The sequence below is a fragment of the Oryctolagus cuniculus genome, chromosome 3, assembly GCF_964237555.1.
Source record: "Oryctolagus cuniculus chromosome 3, mOryCun1.1, whole genome shotgun sequence".
Lineage (NCBI taxonomy): Eukaryota > Metazoa > Chordata > Mammalia > Lagomorpha > Leporidae > Oryctolagus > Oryctolagus cuniculus.
This window is the reverse complement of record NC_091434.1, coordinates 106067718-106087479: the sequence shown is the minus strand read 5'-3', so window position 1 is coordinate 106087479 and position 19762 is coordinate 106067718. Positions and strand designations below refer to the sequence as shown.

Sequence of the window (19762 nt, the reverse complement as noted above, 5' to 3'; positions counted from 1 at the left end):
TGTGTGTCACCAGTATCTGTGATGACCACAGAGAGCCCCTGGAAGCTGCCTGACTTTTGTGCTAAGATGAGCTCTTCCCTGTAAAGACATTGAGCATCCAAAGGCCTGGAAATCCGTGTCTGCTATTCATTCAGATTTCCACCAATCCAAACATGAACAGTGATACTCATGTCTTGTCTTTGACATCATTGATTTGAACAAAACAATATTTGTTAGTTATCTCAATTTATAAAGTATATGTGTCCAAAAGATAAAGTGATTAGTATAGCCATATCTTAAAACATCTAATATTTGGAAAAATTTAAACCATTTGATCTTTTGAAAATAGTTAATAATAACTTTAGAATTAATATTTATTTGTGATTACAAATCTATAGATATGCCCATGGATCTTTTATGTAAAATAATGTCACTGTAGTTTTTTAAAGGGGAGAGGAGGAGAAAGGAGAGGAGATCTATCTACTGGTTCACTCCCCAAATGGCTGCAACAGCTGAGGCTGGTCCAAGCTGAAGCCAGGAGCTTCTTCCAGGCCTCCTACATGGGTGCAGGGGCCCCAGAACTTGAACCATCCCCTACTACTTTCCTAGCTGCATTAACAGGGAACTGGATCAGAAGTGGAGCTGCCAGAAATGGAACCGGTGCGCATGTGGGATACCAGCTTTGCAGGCAGCAGCTTAACCCATTATAACACAATGCTGGCTCCTCTCTGCTTTATTGATATGTTTATTATTTATCTATTATTACCCATTTTTCTCTGATATGTATATGTGAAAAATTAAAGACTGCAAATTTTCAAAACCAAGTTTTATAATAGGTTGCTATTTATGCAAAAGAAAAAATTCATAAAATTCTATAGCCTAGCAGTTGTTTTATTATCCTTATTCTTTGCATGTATCAGAATTACTCCAGAGGGACCAGCATTGTGGCATGGTGGTAAGGCTGCCGCTGCGATGCCAGCATCCCACATGGGTGACAGTTCCTGTCCCCACTGCTCCACTTCTGGTTCAGCTCTCTGCTACTGGTCTGGGAAAAGCAGTAGAAGATGGCCAAAATACTTGGGACCCTGTGAGACTGAAAGAATCTCCTGGCTCCTTGCTCTGGCCTGGCCAGCTTATGCTGTTGAGGCCATTTGGGGAGAACCAGTGGATGGAAGATCTGTCTGTCTCTTGTAACTCTGACTTTCAAATCAATAAGTAAATCTTTAAAGCAAAAAAATTATTAGAAATAGCATATTTATTTGGTTAATGTACTATCTCCTTCTTATTTCAGTGAAAATACCAGCATATAGAATTCAATTCTAAGCACAATATCGGTATGGAGAAACAATGCACTCGAATTTAAAGAGTTCTAGCCTACTTCCATGGAAATCTTTGCTGAATCTAAGTGTTTCAGTTCTGTAACCTAGAAATATCTAACAGTTAAAAAGAGAGAAAAATGGCATCACACTTCCTGGGTTCAATTCCTGGCTCTCCCATTATAACAATTTGAACAGATTGTTTTAAGCTTTACTTGTTATATTGGTAATGGGAGATTCTAGTATTACTTAACCTCAGAGTTTTACTAATTAAACTATACTCATAAATTGCTTAGCCTACTAAATATTCAACATTGTTCTAATCCATGCATCCTCAATGGGGATTTAGCACCCTCAAGGGACAAAAAAGGCTATTTCTTAGGGTGAAATAAAATTGTGTGCTTTTTAAAAAAATATAAAGCATACACATATTTGTGTGTAGTATATTTGTAATATGAAAATGTCATGGCTTGGAGAGAAGATAATTAAGGAAAATGTTTATAAATACTCCTTAAGGAGGAGATCAGGCAGCAAAGGTGAAGAACACTGAATAATCTGTTTATTTTATTAAAGTTCAAGTGCTAAGATCTTTGCCCAGTCACCCAGGTAGTGGTAGGATCTTAGTCAAATGGGGTTTTAAGGATAATATTCTGGAAATTAGTTTTCAAAAATATACTTAAGGTAGTTTTCAGAAATTTGACTCCCCAACATACAAATCATAAGCATTTTATATACTATAAATTCTTTTTTAAAGATTTATTTATTATTTATTTGAAAGTCAGAGTTACACACAGAGAGAAGGAGAGACGGGGGGAGGGTCTTCCATCCACTGGTTCATTCCCCAGTTGGCCACAACGGCCAAAGCTGCACTGATCTGAAGCCAGGAGCCAGGAGTCAGTAGCTTCCTCGGGGTCTCCCACATGGGTATATGTGCCCAAGGACTTTGCCTATCTCCTGCTTTCCCAGGCATTAGCAGAGAGCTAGATCAGAAATGGAGCAGCCAGGACTCAAACCAGTGCCCATATGAGATACTGGCACTGAGGATGGCAGCTTTACCTGCTATGTCATAGCGCCAGCCCCAATATACTATAAATTCTTCTTGTACTCATTCCTTATTCTGACCCAATGCTTCTGATTCAGATTTTTGTTATATTCCATTGGTTTGAACAGAGTGGGGGCTGTCTAATTTAGAATAGTATAATCTGTAATTTGTAAAGCTGTAATTTAGAATCTTGACCTTGACACAGTGGCGAGCTCTACAAATTTGAACTTGAGATAAATTAATGAACTTCCGAGGAAGGAATTTTCATTCAGATTTAAAACGCAGGGGTTGCAGTTTATAATTTTTGTTTACTTCTAAAATTTATTGTTCACTTCCTCACACCAAATAATTAATCTGCATTGACATTTTTTTCCTCAAGGTCTTGTTCCCGTTATTGTTTAGGGACCTGATGAATACCGTGAGCCTTCCTTTGAAGCTGAGTTAGCTTGTTCAGTCTAAAACAATTTGCTGGTTGGAAGTAACATGTGCTAACAAGGACAAGGGTTAGCGAGGCCTTTGTTCTCCCTTCCTTTCATAGGCAGACAGTGTGCACATTTACTTTAGAGACATTTGGTTCTTCCTTGGTCCTCTAAAATAATCACCATGAATCCCTACCCTTGTCTTTGTCCCATAGAAAGAGCTTTAATCTTTGGAGTTTGTGCTGTTCTTCTTGGAGGACTATGTTATTTTAGAGAATATGGATTTCTCCTTCTTGTTATCATCAAAATATTTGAGTGTTTTCATGGTAGGACATCTACTATTGAAAATAATACAGGTAAAATCTGTTTTCCTTGGTTATCCCTTGGTGGGATAACAGACCATTTTTATAAGTACTGAAATCTGGGGACACAGCTCTGTTTCTTCTTACTTATCTCAACAGTGTTTTTATGTATAAAAACGTTTAAACACAGTACTTCTTCCATTTCTTGCCCAGCATCCTTCGGGACCTTTGCTGTTTTTCCTCATCATTTTGTTACAAATGCAAAGTCATAGTATAGCATGTAAGTACGTGGGCTATTGACAGCCCTGTGTCAGGGCTAGGCATTTAGTTGAGGAGTTTATAGATTCTGCTTGGGACACTGAATCCTATATAGGAGTGCCTGGATTCAAGTTGCAGCTCCACTTCCCATTCCAACTTCCTGCTAATGCATACTCTTAAGTACTTGGGTCTCTGCCACCCCTGGGGCAGACACAGATTGCATTTTAGGCTCCTTGCTTTGTGGTCTGACCCAACCTTAGTTGTTGCCAGCATTTGGAGTAATTGGACGTTTGGAGGGAAGGTCTCCCTCAGTCTCTGTACCTTTAAATAAATAAATATTTTTTTTTAATAAAAGACTTATGCTTACCTTCATGGGACTCTATTTTGTTTACATATATAAAAAGAGATCTCTGGATCTGAGTTGACTTTTTAGCCTTGCCATCTTAGAAAAATAACTTGCCTTCAGTTATCAAATACAAAATGGAAATGATAATTATGCCTACATAAGAGTGGTGGTGATGATTAAATGGGAATTACATTCAAGCCCTTAGAACAGTGCCTAGAACCAAGTAGGTCACCAGTGTGTATTAGCAGTTATTACTAACATCAATCAGTTAAATAGATGTTTTGGTCATTCCCTGGGAAGGCTTGCTCTCACTTAACTCTTGTCATTGTTTCTAGGGGAAAAAAATGAATTCTAGCTTGCAAAGTGCTGAGTCTGAAGAGGACTCCTAGACTAAAACCCTTTTAAAAGCTGCACTTCCCTGACAGTGCACATTTCTGCCATTGATGTCTCTAGAGATAACTGTTCTTTTACCTGCCTAACTGCCTTTTCTCTCTCCCGTGGCCTGACCACTTCCCCATCTCTCACTTGTCTCCTTTCTCTTCTCTCTCATCAATAATGGTATTTTTAACTTTTAAAGTGTAAAAGATGCCATGTAGGTCAGGTCTGGTCCTTTTTATCCTCTCCACATTACCTCCTCCCACCCTCACTCCCTTTTAGCTGTTAGCTAAAAAGCTGAGAAATAACCAGAAAGCAACTCTGAACGAAAGAGGAGAAAATATATGAGGGAGGGATAGATGAACCTAGGGCTCTGCACTAGTATAGTTCTTTAATTATGTGAGTGTTGGCTATTGATTCCGGTTGTTTCTAAAATTTCATGCATCATTTATGTTGCTTTCATTTTTATTCTGAACACTCTTTTTCATTCTTTGTCTATAGTGTTGTTACTCTAGCCCTAGGAAAATAACTAGTCAGTAGGAATTTTCTAATTGGCTATGTGAAATTTGGAAAACTTTTTGAAATGTGGCCAAATTCCACATAATTATTTCTAATTGCAGGAATTATTTTTCAATATTAAATCCACTGTACATACACATGCATCCTCCTGCCAAATTGTTACATAGAACTTTGCCAAGAGAGTCACAATGTGGCTAAAATTAAGCTTTATTAGGTATAATAGGATGAGATGCGATTTAATTCTTTAAGCTGCTTCTAAGTAGTAGAAGACAAATTTGCTTTTATTCTATTCACCAAGTTAAGAGAATGATACATTATTTTGCAAATCCCAGTGGCAAAAGGCAATCGAAATAATGCATGATGCTTCTTGAAGGAAAACAGCTTTACAGTTAAAACTGTAACATTATTCATGTTTCCCCTTCAACCACTTGACTTCAGTCTGTGGAAGAGGCCCCTTTACTTTAGCAGTAGGTGGATGGAGTTTCTGGCAAGTCAGTCCACTTCTAAATGAATATGTCAGGGGCAATATTGTTTCTCAAAAATCACTTAGAAAGCAGCCTTTTTACCTACATTGGCTCTTTCATTAGTTTTAAATTAAATTTCAGCAATTGCTGTTTTATTGGCAATGCCGTGAAACAAGGGAGTGGTAAGTCCTTGAGCAAGAAATTCCTTTCACATTTTACAGAGCCTGGATTTGATTTGGAAAATTGAAATTAGTATAACTTCTTTTTCTAACTTCTTTGTGGGGTTCAGGGTTATATTGGAAATCAAATATATTATTTAAAATCAACTGAAGATAGAACAGTTTATGTGTAGGATTACTACAAATGTAAATAATATAGATTTGGGGTATCCCCAAATTTATTATTTTTTTACATTTCTAAAACTCTTTGTCTTGAACATGAATCTTTGACTATGTTCAAGATAATTTTTTTGTGCTCCAGTACTGGTAATCAATGTATTTAAAAAATATAAGAGAGCAAAACTGACTCCTATAATAACTTTTTATATTAAGCAAATGTGACTCATTATTTATAAACTAGAGAGGTTGTTAATTATAATTAACTAAATATTATTATGTAATTTCACTTTAATTTCCTGTTTCAGTGTTTAAAAGCCTTGTAATTCTGATCTTCCAAAGTAGCCTTCAGTGGGGGGTGTGAAATGCTATACAATTTTTGACTTTTTGGCAACTTAACTTATTCCTGTGCTAATTTTAATGAGTTTAGATTGGAGTTTGATTTAATTTCAAAGAATAAAATGTGAAGGTACTCCTTTTTCTTTAAATGACAGTCAAGTGCTAATGATCACAACAAACATTTTTCTTCTTAATTGCAATTCATTTTGACTGCATTTCTATGCTCCTCTGAAATCACCTTATTCTTTAGGAAAACCATGGACTTTGTTCACTTCTTGGATTAGGAATACTTTTTAAACATCAAAAATAACCCTATCCAATGTGTCACACCTTGTGCTGATTACCGTTCTGTTCATGGAGTAATTAATTATTGAAGGAAACTTTGCAATCATCAGCAGGCTTCAACATTTGTTGTAAGGTAGATCAATTTAGTAATTTCAGATTGCAAATGAAAAATTCCAGGTTAGGCACCAAAATACTCCAAACATGAAATGAGTGTTTGCATATATGTAATGTATTCTTTAGTGTTTACAAAGATGATGCTACGTAAAGGTCCAGGTGTGTCCAAAGTATGTTATTTTTGTGGTTTAACTCTTTAGGTCCATGAGAAGTCTCTATGGGGAATGGCACTGCTGCCTCTGGTATAAATAGACTATATAATCTAGGATAATTATTTATCTGGTCAGGAGGAAATGGTGGAAGGCTTCAAGGTGATGGGATCACAAAGGAGAAAGTGGGGCAAAGACAAACATACACTGAACAGGCGTGTTGAGTAGAGCAGGATTCACTGCCTTAGAGAAGACAGAGTTAGTAGGAGAATTGATGCAATTCAAGAAGTAGCTTCAGAGAAAGCAGTGTATGTGAATGGCAAAACAGTGATTGTCAGCAGAGCAATCATACCTGAAGCTGGGCCAAGGGGAAATGAGAGTTCAGTAAAGAGTAGCCTGCATTAGACAGTCCAACTGTTCAACAGGTGGCCTGGAGAATGTCCCCATCCTACTCGACCTCTGAGAGAACTGTATTGCAACCTGGGTAAACATTCAAAGCAGGTAGAAGCTACTTGAAGTGGAGCACACGTTGGTTTCACGACCTCTTCCTTAGTGGAGGTAAGTGATAGAGTTTTGCAGGAGCACTGAAGGAGCAGAACGAATTGGATTTTTTGAGTTAGTTTAAACTTGCAAGATTCATGAGTGCCTGTGAATTCTCTTGTCACTGGCTACCTCCAGTTGTGGTCACTGTGACTCATAAACAAAATATGCTTGGTACAGATGACGTCATCTGTCCTCTTGGGTAACTTCATTCTCTGGCAGGAAAGCCAAGGACAGGTAGAGGTGAGTTAGCCATCCGGAACAAGGCTCGGATCTTGCTCTGCTCTGAACTTGCTAAGTGAATTGGAGAAATCACCTCGAATCTTGAAGCTTAGTTTTACAGTGAAAATTATCTATTAAGCTATGTTAGCTCTAACGCTCCTTCTAGCTCTAAAAGCCAATAGGTATAGAAGCGCCATGTGTTCACTCATCTCAGGCAGATTGTTCTGGAAGTGCTCTGAAGCTTTAAGTGCTTTGTGGCTTATTTATGATGTATTTCTAGAGCAAATGCACCCTGTGGTGGGGGCACGGGTCTGTGATGGAGATAGGCTGACTCAAGTACATTGATTCAGTGCCTAAATGAACAGTCTTGGACACGTCTCAAGGGAATGAAAGAATTTATTGGTACAGATTAAGATCCACTGTCCATCAAGGCAATGTGTACTGGGCAGATGTGACTGCTGTGACTAATGGTCTCAATTCAGCCTGGTCCTATAATATTGTCACTTAGTAGTCCACAGGGAAGTCCCACCTGTTCTTTTGCAGCAAACTATGCCCCTTTCTTCTTAGGAGTGCCATTAGCTCTAATGTTCAAAAGTCACCTAACCAACGGCTAAGTACTTATCAAAGGGAATTCCTTGAGATGTAACCCTAAGGCCCCACCTCCCAATCCTCAGTAACTCTTCAAAAATAATCTCACTAAATACAATATCTGGGTAGATACAGTGTTCTGGATTTGGGGCATGCTCTATAGTCTTTCTTCCTGCACTGATATTTGGAAGCTTTGCTTGCACAGACATCCGGGGGCTTCAAATAAGATTTCATGTGAACCTGTTATATGCCTAAGAGTTGCTGTAGTCTAGGGCCCAACCCCAAGTGCAGACATTGTGGTAGCAGCTGGCTTCTGGGTCTTAGAGTTGGGAAGTCTGAGGTATCGTTATTATTGATCAGTGGGCACTTAATGTTTCTTGGGAAGAAACAGTCGTGGCAAAAGAAAGAGGGAAAGTGGTACAGTTTTCCAGTCTTGTTGGGGCTTATGGACTGCTGCATTGTTAGTGTCAACTCACATTGGAATGAGTTCCATGAAGGCAGGGACCTTATGTGTTTTTCTTAGTATTATGGCTTCAGCACTTAATGCAGTTTTAACACATGGTGCTGAGCAGGGTCCTTGTGGGTGGGTTACCAACTTGTCTGAATCCAATGAGATAGCACACTCATGCACAAGTTAGAAAAAGCAGGTGTACTTCTTAAAGACAAGCAGCAAAAGGCCAAAGAAGCATAGGATTTGTTGTGAGTCAGCCCTCTAAGTTCAGAGATTTTTGACTGTATATGCTGCACATTTGTGGAACACAGGGACTTCAGAATGTGTCCCACCCTGGGGTTTATACCTTGGAGACAACCTGGAATTGGGACCATAGTATTGATGTCTGTCAAGGGAGAACTGGAACAGAGCCCTACTTCCTGTTCCATCATACCAAGGTTTAGTTTTTGGAACCCAAGTTTGAATTTCTGAGATCATGCTGACATGCACTTGAGACCCAAGCTCACTTCCACCTTAAGATATTCAGCTGTGCAGTTTTCAATTTCTAAGATCTCTATCAACTGTGTAAACATGCTCCTTTATGCTAAGACTGAGAGCTCTGTGAAACCAAACACCACCCCAGAGTTACTGATTCCAATGGACGCTTTGTGATTTAGAATAGGTACATTGTTTTCTCAATGAATGATTGTGTCATGTATTTTAGTTTCCTCACTCCTGGGGTGAGAAATCCTTGACACTGTCATCTCTCAGTTTGTTTTGTGCCTGTGGCCCATCAGGCTCATAGGTATGCCCCCTGTTGTGGTCTCCTCATCCCATTGCTATTTTCAGCATACTATTCTTTTGATCACTACCTCTCCACAGTCTCCCTGAGTGATTCCTTTCACTTTTCCCTAATATCTAGTCTGCTTTCCTTTTCCTATGTTTCCAGTTGATTGACAATATTTCGTATGTACATTCACAATCTTGCTTCGCCCTTGCCTTTTATTTCCAAAATCCTTTTGGTAAACTGTGAAAGAAATTAATTGCAAACAAACTATTTTCATTATTTTCCTTTGCAATCTCTTTTTTCCCTTCGCCTCCTAAGCAGTTCAAGCTGCCTCACTGTTCATTAGGAACACTTTTCCCCCCTTGCAATGCAGATTTTTCAGGACAGTATTTCTTGTGTTTTGCTATTATTTTGGTTTGTATGTGCAGTTCTGCTGGTCAGAGCTATGATTTATTGTCACCTCTTCCAGATTTGACTCTTAGACACAGGGAAAGGATGAGGAAGCAAAGTAAAGGTATGACTCACTACCTAACACTCTCACACTGGTTTCTGCCATTTGCTCCCCTGGTTGGAAATAACATCTAGGAAATACGTAGACAACTGTACAAGCTAATACAACCATTTAAGCTTAAACTGCTCACAAACACTGGATTGCTTCAAAAACCTTCTTAGCATGGGTCACTCAGTGCAAGTATAATTAGTCATTCCTTTGGCTGTTTTTTAGGGCGTCATTCTCAGATATTGCTAACCTAGATCATTTATTTCATCAGTTTAGCAGGGAGCATAATCCTATCTTCTCCTTTGTCTGTATTCTCATGATACCCACAAAGGGTTTGCATACAGAGGACAATGGGAAAGTGCCATTGATGGACAGATGGTTGCTGTATCCTGAAGTGACCTGGCTCTGGCCCTCTTCTGGGGGCAGGTACATACCAGAAAGATTTGGAAGTTCATAGTTTTATCCTTCCCCAATAGAAGGATAAAACATCTTGCATCTCTAGGCAGCTTTACTAATAAAACTGGTTTCTGGGGGCCTGTTTGGCAGTTACAGGTCCTGATTTTTCTTCTTATTTTAAGAACCATTTTTCTTCTTGTGTCTTCAGGATCTCCACCCCTCAGGGGAATCACAGCAGTAGATTGGTTATGCTAAATTCTTCACCTTAGGGGTTCGATTTTGATTTTTTCACAGCAACCAAGTCATTTATATAGTCAAGATAGACTCATCTTGAAGCTTCACCAAGCCATTTAATTTTGTTAAAATCATAACTCCATAGAAAATTCATATCTGTGATATTTGCGGTCCTCCTTGGATTCCCAGGGAATATTCTGTGAAGCAAGACTCTCAAGTGCATGCCCTTTGTCTCTGTCTTCTCTGCCTTATCTCACCCAAAATGCTCATAATGTGAGGCTCAGCAAAAGGCACTGGAGAACAATATTTTGTTTGTATCTACTCTTTTTAGCCCTAAGGCTAATGTGAACAAAGCAGACACATAAAGATAAGAGCATGCTAGGGATGGCCAGAGGATGTCACAGACTGTTATGTTTTTGTCCTTCAGTCTCTAGACCAGTGGAAAAGACATTATGTTTGGGACCTGCCCCTCCAGTCTCTCAGCTCTGCAATATCCCTTGCTCTACGGACTGCATAGTGTCTTCCTGGTCAGCCTGGGGCCTGTGCATCCACGAAAATTGCCACAATCCTCAGGGGAGAAAAGGTGAGTGCCTTGTTTGTGTGTGCTTCATTCTCTTCCAGTGTCCACGCATTTATTATGCCAGCTAAGTAGCTGATTAAGCCTTCCAAAGACAATATTTGTTTAAAAATGTAGATAATCAGCTCAAACCTGACAATGTTTGGTTGTGAAAGGATGCAGTTGGGGACATTTCTAGAGAACACAGAATCTGCCCTTTATTGACCTTCTGCTTGCAATCACAATTGATGAAGTGACTGTTTCTCAATCTATATGAAATGATACATTTTGTATATAGTGATTATACTGAGGAAAGTGGATATAATATCTATAATTGTCAGAAACCAATTGTTTTGGTTATATGTTTAGTCGGTTTTAGATTTCCACATTTAACATTTGGTAGTATATTTTAGATTTTTACAAGGGGCTTTACATGTTTTGTTTACTTTTTGATGTTGAAAGTTTATGTGCTTATTTAATTCTGTAGGTCTCTCTAGTCTTATTTTCTTTAATTTGCAGATCTTTGACCTTCAAAAGTTCATTTTTGGCAATGTCTTGCCTTTTTCATTGACCTTATAGTTTCTGTTGATATTCTGTTCCCTTAAATGGGAATGCAAGAGGAAGCATTCCCTTTCTCAAGAAAAGTGAGACCCAAGTACATTGCAGAAGTTTGATTATGCTTGTTCGATTATTTTCTTGCAAAGGAAAATTATATATATTATACACACATACACATACACACACATATATATGCAAAAAAAGAGATATATGATTAGTCTTGTGCCAAAAGAAGTTAGTTTTCAGCCTTTAGTCAGATTATAGGAATCTGAATCTCACTGGAACCTGGAGGGGGTCATGCTACTCCTTTATTTGACATGTAGCCAGAATGTCCCAGTCTTCTTCAGTTAATGGACACAAATAAGTTCCATTTAATACTAATGGGCATAATTCGCAGCCTGTGGTCCATGAACATATAAGCAGACCTTGTAGTTTGCTCATGAGACTGCCCACGGTGAGTTACATGTTCTTAGGATCATTTGTCTTATGATCAGTGTCTGCCTCATTGTTTAAGGTTCCCAGCTAAAAACATCACATCCAGTCAAACCAAGACTTCCCTAGCTACTGTATCCATGGCTAATCATTTTTTTTCCTGCTTAGAGTATGGCATTTTTCTGCTTTTAAGCTGTAGAATCCATAACAATCCAAGTGGCCTTTCTGTAATTTGGGACAAGTTTGGCTGTAGGTGACAAAAATCTATTCATACTGATTTAAGCAAAAATAGATTTTATTAGGTCATATAGCTGAACAAAGAAGTGAAGGCAGGGCTGTATCAAGAAATACAAAGATGTGGATGCAGAAGTGGTCTCAGTCTCTGCCTCTCATTCTTTCTTCTTCCATAATTAGCAACTCTTCTCTTATTTCTAGTTTGCCGTGTATTGGATTCTTTTTAGGTCCTCCTTATAGAGTAAAGAGCAGCATGAATTTTCATTTTAGGTAATCAGTGGAGCAGAAAGAAATATCTTCCACAATAGTTCCAAGAAAAGTGTGGCATTGAACTTTAGCTGCTTTGTGTCACATGCTCATCCCTCATTCACTCTGACTGAGGGATCTGAAGACTAAGTAGCTAGTTAGCAGCAGTGGCATGGGACATCCTTGAAGTTCACAGAGGTACATTCAAGACTGACTGGGAACAGGGAATGGGAGATGGTGGGTGACTTCCTCAAGGACACTACAGGAAGGTGGAAGCAATGCTGGGGGCTGGTGCTGTGGCATAGCCAGTAAAGCCACTGCCTGCAATGCCGTCATCCCATATGGGCACTGGTTTGTGTCCCGGCTGCTACACTTCCAATCCAGCTTCCTGCCAATATCCTGGGAAAAACAGCTGAGGATGGCACAAGTGCTTGGACCCCTACACCTCCTTGGGAGACCTAAATAAAACTGGCTTTTATCTGGCTCAGTGGTGGCCACTGTGGCCTTCTGGGGAGTGAACCATTGGATGGAAGATTTTCTCTCTCTCTCTCGTTCCTTTTTTCTCTGTAACTCTGAATTTCCAAAATAAATCAATATTTTACAAAAGGTAGAAATGCTGGGGCCAGATTTATTAGATGATTGTTGGATAGGTATTATGTGTTCATTCCCTTCATTTTGGTTCATGTGGCAATTCAAAAAAATGCTTCCTTTTGAATTACTTTGCATTGCATTTTTTGTTTGTCTCTTGAGCCCAAATTTTCACAAAAGTTCTTGTGAAAAACTGTTCTTACAGCTTTGATTTGAATCATCCTTTTCCATGTATCTCAGAACAGTTCCCTGAATCTCAGCTGGGGAACTCAAAATCTCCTGACCGCTCCATTTGCCCCATCCTCTCAAGCTGCCTTTGTGCCAAACTTGCTCTTCTTTGGCTCCAATTCTCCTGTCCTGTAGTTCAGTACCTACAAATGCACTGTGATGCCTTGTTCACTGGACACCACCTGCTGCAGGTTGAATCGTATCCTCCAAAAAGTTGTGTTTAAATCCTAATAAGACATTACATGGAAACAGAGTCATTGCAGATATAACCACGTTAAGATGAAGCCATTCTAGATTAGGGAAATTGCATTTCAGTGACTGGTGTCCTAATAAGAAGGGAGAAATTTGGGCACAGATGGGTCCAGAGGCAACAGTGTCCTCCATGGCAGTACAGTAACATGCAACCCAAAACAAGGATATTCTATGAAAATGGAGACACACATAGGGAGTGAGGCCTCCATAGGCCAAGTAATTCCAAGTATTGCTGATAACCACCAGGACCTGGGAGAAGCGTGGAAGCCCTCCTTCCCTAGAGCCCTCAGAGGGAGCCTGGCCCTACTTGAACCTTGATTTCTGGATTTTTTTTTTTTTTTTGACAGGCAGAGTTAGTGAGAGAGAGAGACAGAGAGAACGGTCTTCCTTCCGTTGGTTCACCCCTGAAATGGCCACTACGGCCGGCGCTGCGCCGATCCAAAGCCAGGAGCCAGATGCTTCCTCCTGGTCTCCCATGCAGGTGCAAGGCCCAAGCACTTGGGCCATCCTCCACTGCCTTCCCAGGCCGCAGCAGAGAGCTGGACTGCAAGAGGAGCAACCGGGACAGAATCCGGCGCCCCAGCTGGAACTAAAACCCGGGTGCCGGTGCCACAGGTGGAGGATTAGCCTAGTGAGCAGCAGCGCTGGCCTGATTTCTGGATTTTAACCAACACAGCCATGAGACAATGCATTTCTCTTCTTCTAAGCCACCGTGTTTTGTGACAGTGGCTTCAAGGGACCAACATACCGTCCAATTTGGCATCAGTATTTAGGCTCAGCAAGGACAAAGTGCTTATAAAATCTCCCCAAGAAAGTGTGAGGAAGTGAAGCAATTTGTTTAAAACCCCTTGGTCATTTAATAATGGCCAAGCTGACACTAAGAACCTGGGTTTCCATTTCCTCAGTCCAGTTTCCTTCCAGACACTAGGTTTCCATCACTGATTTCTTCTAGAAGCCCTAAGAAGTGTGGATCAAGGCACAAATCCAGTCCGTAGGAAGTCTGCCTAGTGTGCACCTCAGTAGCCGGGGTCAGCGTTTCCTTTGAGAGTGCATCCTTGACTGCTGTAGGATTCAGGCAGTAGGCTGTGAGACGGTCTTTGCACCAAGTGTATAGTGTCACTAGAAGGAAGGAGTCTGCTGAAGGAGGGAGGAAGGGTGCCAGGAATAGTTTGAGAGCACCAGGTAGCCAGGTACATGTGTTTTTTTGTTGTTGTTGTTTTTGTTTTTGTTTTTTGCCCCACATCACAAAGGGAGGCTCAGCCTTTGAAACTGACAGAAGAGGTGGAGGCATCGAGAGCCGCTCTCACCGAAGGTGGCTGTGTCCTGAAGAGTTTAGGGGCCTGTCAGGATTGATGGGAATTAGCCTGTTTTATAGACCCCCTACTGAGGCCAAGACCTGCCTTCAATGCTAAGCAACATGACACAGACATGATAAACTGTATACTTTTATCGAGGCTATTCAAGCTTGGGAGCTTGCTATTAATAATAATAATAAAAACTTGCCTAGGGTGGAAAAAATTTTGGTTTTTAAGGTTTTTGCAAAAATATACCAGGACCACCTGCCTCTCATCCCCCTTAGGAAGAAAAGAGAATGGAGTTTCCCTCTAGGGAAATGATTCTGTGCCTACCAGTAGTCCAAGTGTGCTATGATTATGTTGAGCAATCGTCTTGTTATTTCTACCAACTTGCGAGCAAGAGGGCTATGACCTCCTCATCTCTGGATTCTGTCCCATGATCCTTTTGTGAGTTTTGCTGGAATCACTGACTGGCACAAAGTCAATGTAGGCTGGACTTCCACAGAGATGGCAGAACTCAGTTTAATGCATTAAACATGGCACAACTCTAGGATCTCAATGGGTGGCGAGCTTTATATTTGAATTCTTTGCTCTAAAGAAATGCATTGAAACCACTTACAGAAATCTAGGGATTCATGCTTTTCTAGATATTGTATTTTTCTGTGTATATATTATATTTATAAATATAAACAAGAAAATAAAAGTGGGAAGTTGGAGGTGATTACTTGTTTTCAAAGAAATTCTCTGGCCTTTTCTTCCCAATCACAATGACTGTGTTCTTGCTTTGATACATTCCTTTTGTTCTGAGATGAACTGATGGATGGATGGATGGATGAATCGATGGATGGGTGGATAGATAGATGATTGATAGAAATGATAAAAAAGAAAATCTTTTATTATCTAACAGTAGAAACTAGTAGTCTAACTGGTATCTAACAGTAGAAACTATAAAAATTATCCCCCTGTGACTGTTATTGTTACTCGGGCAGCCTTCAATTGAGAATCCTCAAAGGTTTGTGGCTGTCAGCTGTTCAGAGTGAGTGCGTTAGTAATCAGTGCGTCTCTGGGCCTCGCACACTTCCATCATGTTAGTAACAGGCAGACAAGGCAAACAGTGCTCAGCAGGTAGGCCTTGTCAAATGAAGCTAGGATACTTCACAGAGGAATTTAGATTGGATCAGGTTTCATCATTTATTGCTTTAACTCCCAGGATGTTATGATCAGAGAAATTTGAAAAAGAACTGGTCTGAAAGAGATCCTGGTATGTAAATTGTATACATAGATGCAATGCATGAAAAAAATTCTTCATAGTGCATTGACATATATTTATATGACACCCTTGGCCTTTCAGCAATGTTCTAGACAGGCAGCACCAGCCATAGAAGTTGTTCTCTAGAGCTGTTTGATGGAGGTTTCCCTCCGTGGTATCACAGTAGTGAGCAGCTTGTGTGGCAGGACGTTGAAGATCCTTCCCTCCTCCAAGACACTGTGGCCTGAATCACAGCACCTGAGGTCCCAAGACTCCTCATCGCAAAGGACATTTTGCAGCTGTGAAGCTGTGACTCTTTGTGGAAGTCATCTCGTGCTCTGATAGAGCACTAATGTCAAAAATACTGACATGTGTTATGTCTTACATAATAATGGGCACATTTTCCATTTCCTGCCCTTGCCTGCTAGATTGGCTCTATATTGAACGGAAAGTCTATCCCATCAGGTTTGCTTGGATGCAGATAAAGCTGCGTATGCTAAGAGACAGTTTTTGGTTTCGTGTTCATTTTTCTGTGAGTGTTGGGACTGGTGGGGGCTTGCCTACTTCTTATTCTGAGCACTAAGTTTTCTCATGCTGCTGCTGTTGTTTTTCTGTATTCACAAAAGGCTGCAGACTAATAGTGACAGTAGAAAATGCTCCCCCTGTGGGACTGGTGGTTAAGAGTTAGAATCTCGGGTTCCTTGACTGAGAATTATGACCCAATGTCCAGAGCTGCAGGAGGTGAAGAGAACATGGAACACTTAAGATGGAGCAAGATTCTGTCCATTTTCTTTTACCTGATGGAGATTTCTTTGAACATGTCTTGGAGGGTTAGGTAGAGAGAGATACAGTGTAACCCATGGATTGCTCTGTGGAAGCTCACAGCAATACTCAAGTCCACTATCACCCATGAAATGCAGCCCTCAACCTGGGTTTACCATTTTGAGCCAACTTGAGTACTTCTGTAGGTTCAGTTAAAAATAGACGCTGACCCCTTCCCCAACTTTGCCCTGCTCTTTTTCCCTTTTTTCTCCCCAACCCATGATTCACTCTTTTCTAATTATGACCAGTAGAATTATGTGCTACCTTACTGTTCCTGGGTCACAGAAAAAGAAATAAAGCCCTCCAAATATTAGTTCCATGAAAGGGGGAATCAGTGGTGAGGAAGTGACTTTTATAACTGTCCCCTGCTGCTGCCCAAGGCCTAAATTTCCATATCTGATTTGCCCTCTTGAAAGAGCAGGCTTCTGCTACCTTTCCAGTTCACTTTATAAAAAAAGGATGAAACAAAGCATGCACATGAACAGACTTTATTTTTAAAAATTATTTTCTGTAACTTGGCCTCATTTTTTAGATTTATTTATTTGAAGGGCAGGCAGACAGACAGACAAAGACAAGAGAGAGAGAAAGAGAGAGAGAGAGAGAGAGAGAGAGATTTTTCCATCAGCTGATTCACTCCTCAAATGGCTGAAGCAGCCAGGACCAGGCCAGGCCTAAGCCAGGAGCCTGGAGTCCATCCGGGTCTCACATGGATGGTTATGACATGAATGCTTGAGCCACCTTCTGCTTCTTTCCCTTCTGTATCTGTAGATACTCCCAAGTATTATAATTAGAGAACTATGAAGGACAACTATCTTGAAACAATGTATTAGCAGGGAGCTGGATGGGAATGGAAGCTTCCAGAACTTGAAACAGTGCTCAGATCTGGGATGCAGGTGTTGCAGGCAGTGGCTTAGCTTGCTGTGCTACAGCGCCAACCACACAGAAGCAGCCTTTAATCCTTTTCGTGAGGAAAAGACCTCTGCCGAGTCCCATACCCATCCATGGGCTGAATAATGTGTCTGGAGAAGTTATAAAGTGCCGTATAACCTTTATTTTCCCATCTGCAAAATGATAGTAGTAATTAATAAAGCAGTTATGAGGATTTGTTAATTAGAGTAATTTAATTGGCTGTCTCAGTTTTGTTATTGAATAGATATTAATTTAATGTATGTGCCCTTTTCCTTCGTTGGGTTGTAAGCTCTGTGAAGAATAGATATGTGTTCCGCTCCTTCTGTGGCTTCCCACAGTATGGGATGGTGATCTGGTATTAATGTTTACCGAATGGTACTATCAGGTTTATATGGAATTCAGTAAATAATGTCAGTGGTTGACTGTCCCCTGACACCTTCAGCTTGGCTGTTAAGTATTTTTCAAAATAGAACACCTGGAGGAAGCCTGCTGTGTGCTGTAGGCATGAATGCCACTGTGTGATTACAGTTAAGTGTAACATGAGAATCCAAGGTTTTTGTTTTATGCTGAGCTTGGGTATGATTTGATCCTAGTTAGAGTCAAGACACAGGGAGCACAAATGAAACACGAAAGAATGTATTGACTAAGAAGATATGTAATCTATAGATTTATAGCAAGATGGGTGTCACCTGATTTATCGAGGAAAACTGATCATGCGCCTCAGTGGCATTAGGCTTCAAGTAATGGGACAGCCAGATTCCCTCTGTAAAGATTGTTGTTTCTGTGTTCTGTTCTGAGCTAGTTGTCTGACAGTATAAATCATGGGAATCCATGCTGTGTCTTGCTTAAAGATTCAAACTAAACAAGCACAAGACAATAGGTAAAACAATCAGGTTGTATGGCAGCAAGACATGGAGGTCGTTGTACTTTGATGTTCAGCAAGTGCAGTTCAGAGCCTTGTATATTCCCTTTGTTTCTTATTGAGATGTCCAGCAAAGGATCTGAGTCATTCTGTAGGTTTGGTTTCTTGTTTGTTTGTTTGCTTGTTTTTGGCTAGTTAATGGTATAGCCAAGAAGTTATAAAAGAAGGCAGAAGCCTTCTCTCTCTCTCCCTGACCCTCTCTGTCCCTCTCTCTTCCTTCCCCCTTTCTCCAACACCATCCTGAGACTTGTAACCTCTTTATCTTGTTGTCTTGGGTAGCAAAACTTTGCAAGAGGTGTACCTGGCTTTGGTACCTCTCATATCCTCTAACTTGTCTTCCACTCCCCTGTGGGAATGTTGCTGAGGTATCAGATACCCTCAGAATTGAATTCTCTTCATTTTTTTTTATCAAGTCTCTTATTTATTTACTCCAAATAATAAACAAATAATAATTCCTTAAGATGTGTGCCATCAGGACTGGCATTTGGTGCAGTGGGTTAAACCACTGTAGTGCCAGCATCCCATGAGGGTGCCAGTTCGAGTTCCAACTGCTCCAATTCCAATCCACTTCCCTGCTAAAGCAACAGAAGATGGTCCAAGTCCTGGGGTCCCTGCACCCACTTGGGAACCATGAATGAAGCTCTTGGCTCCTGGCTTTGGCCTGGCCAGTTCTGGCCAATATGGCCATTTGGGGAGTGAACCAGTATATGGGAGATCTCATTCTCTCTCTCTCTCTCTTTCTTCTGTAGTTCTGTCAAATAAATAAACCTTCAAAAAATTTAAACTATACTATCAAAAATGATTGGCTTTACTTAAAAGGAATTAAAGGAATCAAATCAGTTGACTGAATTTTGAGTACAAACAATGGAAGGTAAGATTTGAGATTCATGGTGGGTAGACATAACTTTAGGAGTGGTAGGTCATAAGAATCAGAGAATGAACACCCAGGTTAGAAGATTTCATTGGCTTCTCAGTCACTGTGCTATAGGTCACTTTTTTATATGTGAATTAGTTTCTGTTTTAAAATTTTAATTAATTTGAAAGGCAGAGACAGGATTTCCCCTATACTGGTTCACACTAAATGTCCTCAACAGTCACTACTGGGTCAGGCAGAAAGCAAGAGCTAGGAACTTGATCCAGGGCTCCTACATGGATGGTAGGGATCCAGGGCCAGGGAGGTCATCCCCTCCCTGGATCCACATTAGCAGGAAGCTGGAATCTGGACAAGAGCTGACACTTGAACCTCGGCACTCTGAATATGGAATGTTGGTATCCAAAGCAGCCTTTTAACCATTGTGTCAAACATCTACCTGAGTTCCTATTTTAAATAGAAAAATTTCATATAAAAACCGAACATACCATGGGTGTGTAATTTCTTAGACAAAAATGGAAATATTAGTTAGAAGTCTATATTCTCTTGTGACAACTGCCAGTGGAAGTTGAAAAGTAGCCAAGCATTTTAGGGCGAGCCCACATCCTCCGTTTACCAGCGCATTTGTCACTTCCTTGTGTTAGAGTTGATCCCTCCACTCC

At 40.4% G+C, this 19762-nt stretch overlaps 1 protein-coding gene across 4 annotated transcripts in view; it reads left to right on the top strand.

Moving 5' to 3' along the window:
- Positions 1-19762, top strand: part of THSD7B (thrombospondin type 1 domain containing 7B) — a 1008953-nt gene that overhangs the window by 430627 nt on the left and 558564 nt on the right. For all 4 annotated transcript variants that reach the window (XM_051849593.2, XM_051849594.2, XM_070071550.1 and 1 more), the window contains exon 6: positions 10366-10521. In XM_051849593.2, coding sequence (XP_051705553.2) covers positions 10366-10521 — 156 coding nt within the window. The remainder of the gene's footprint in view (positions 1-10365; positions 10522-19762) is intronic.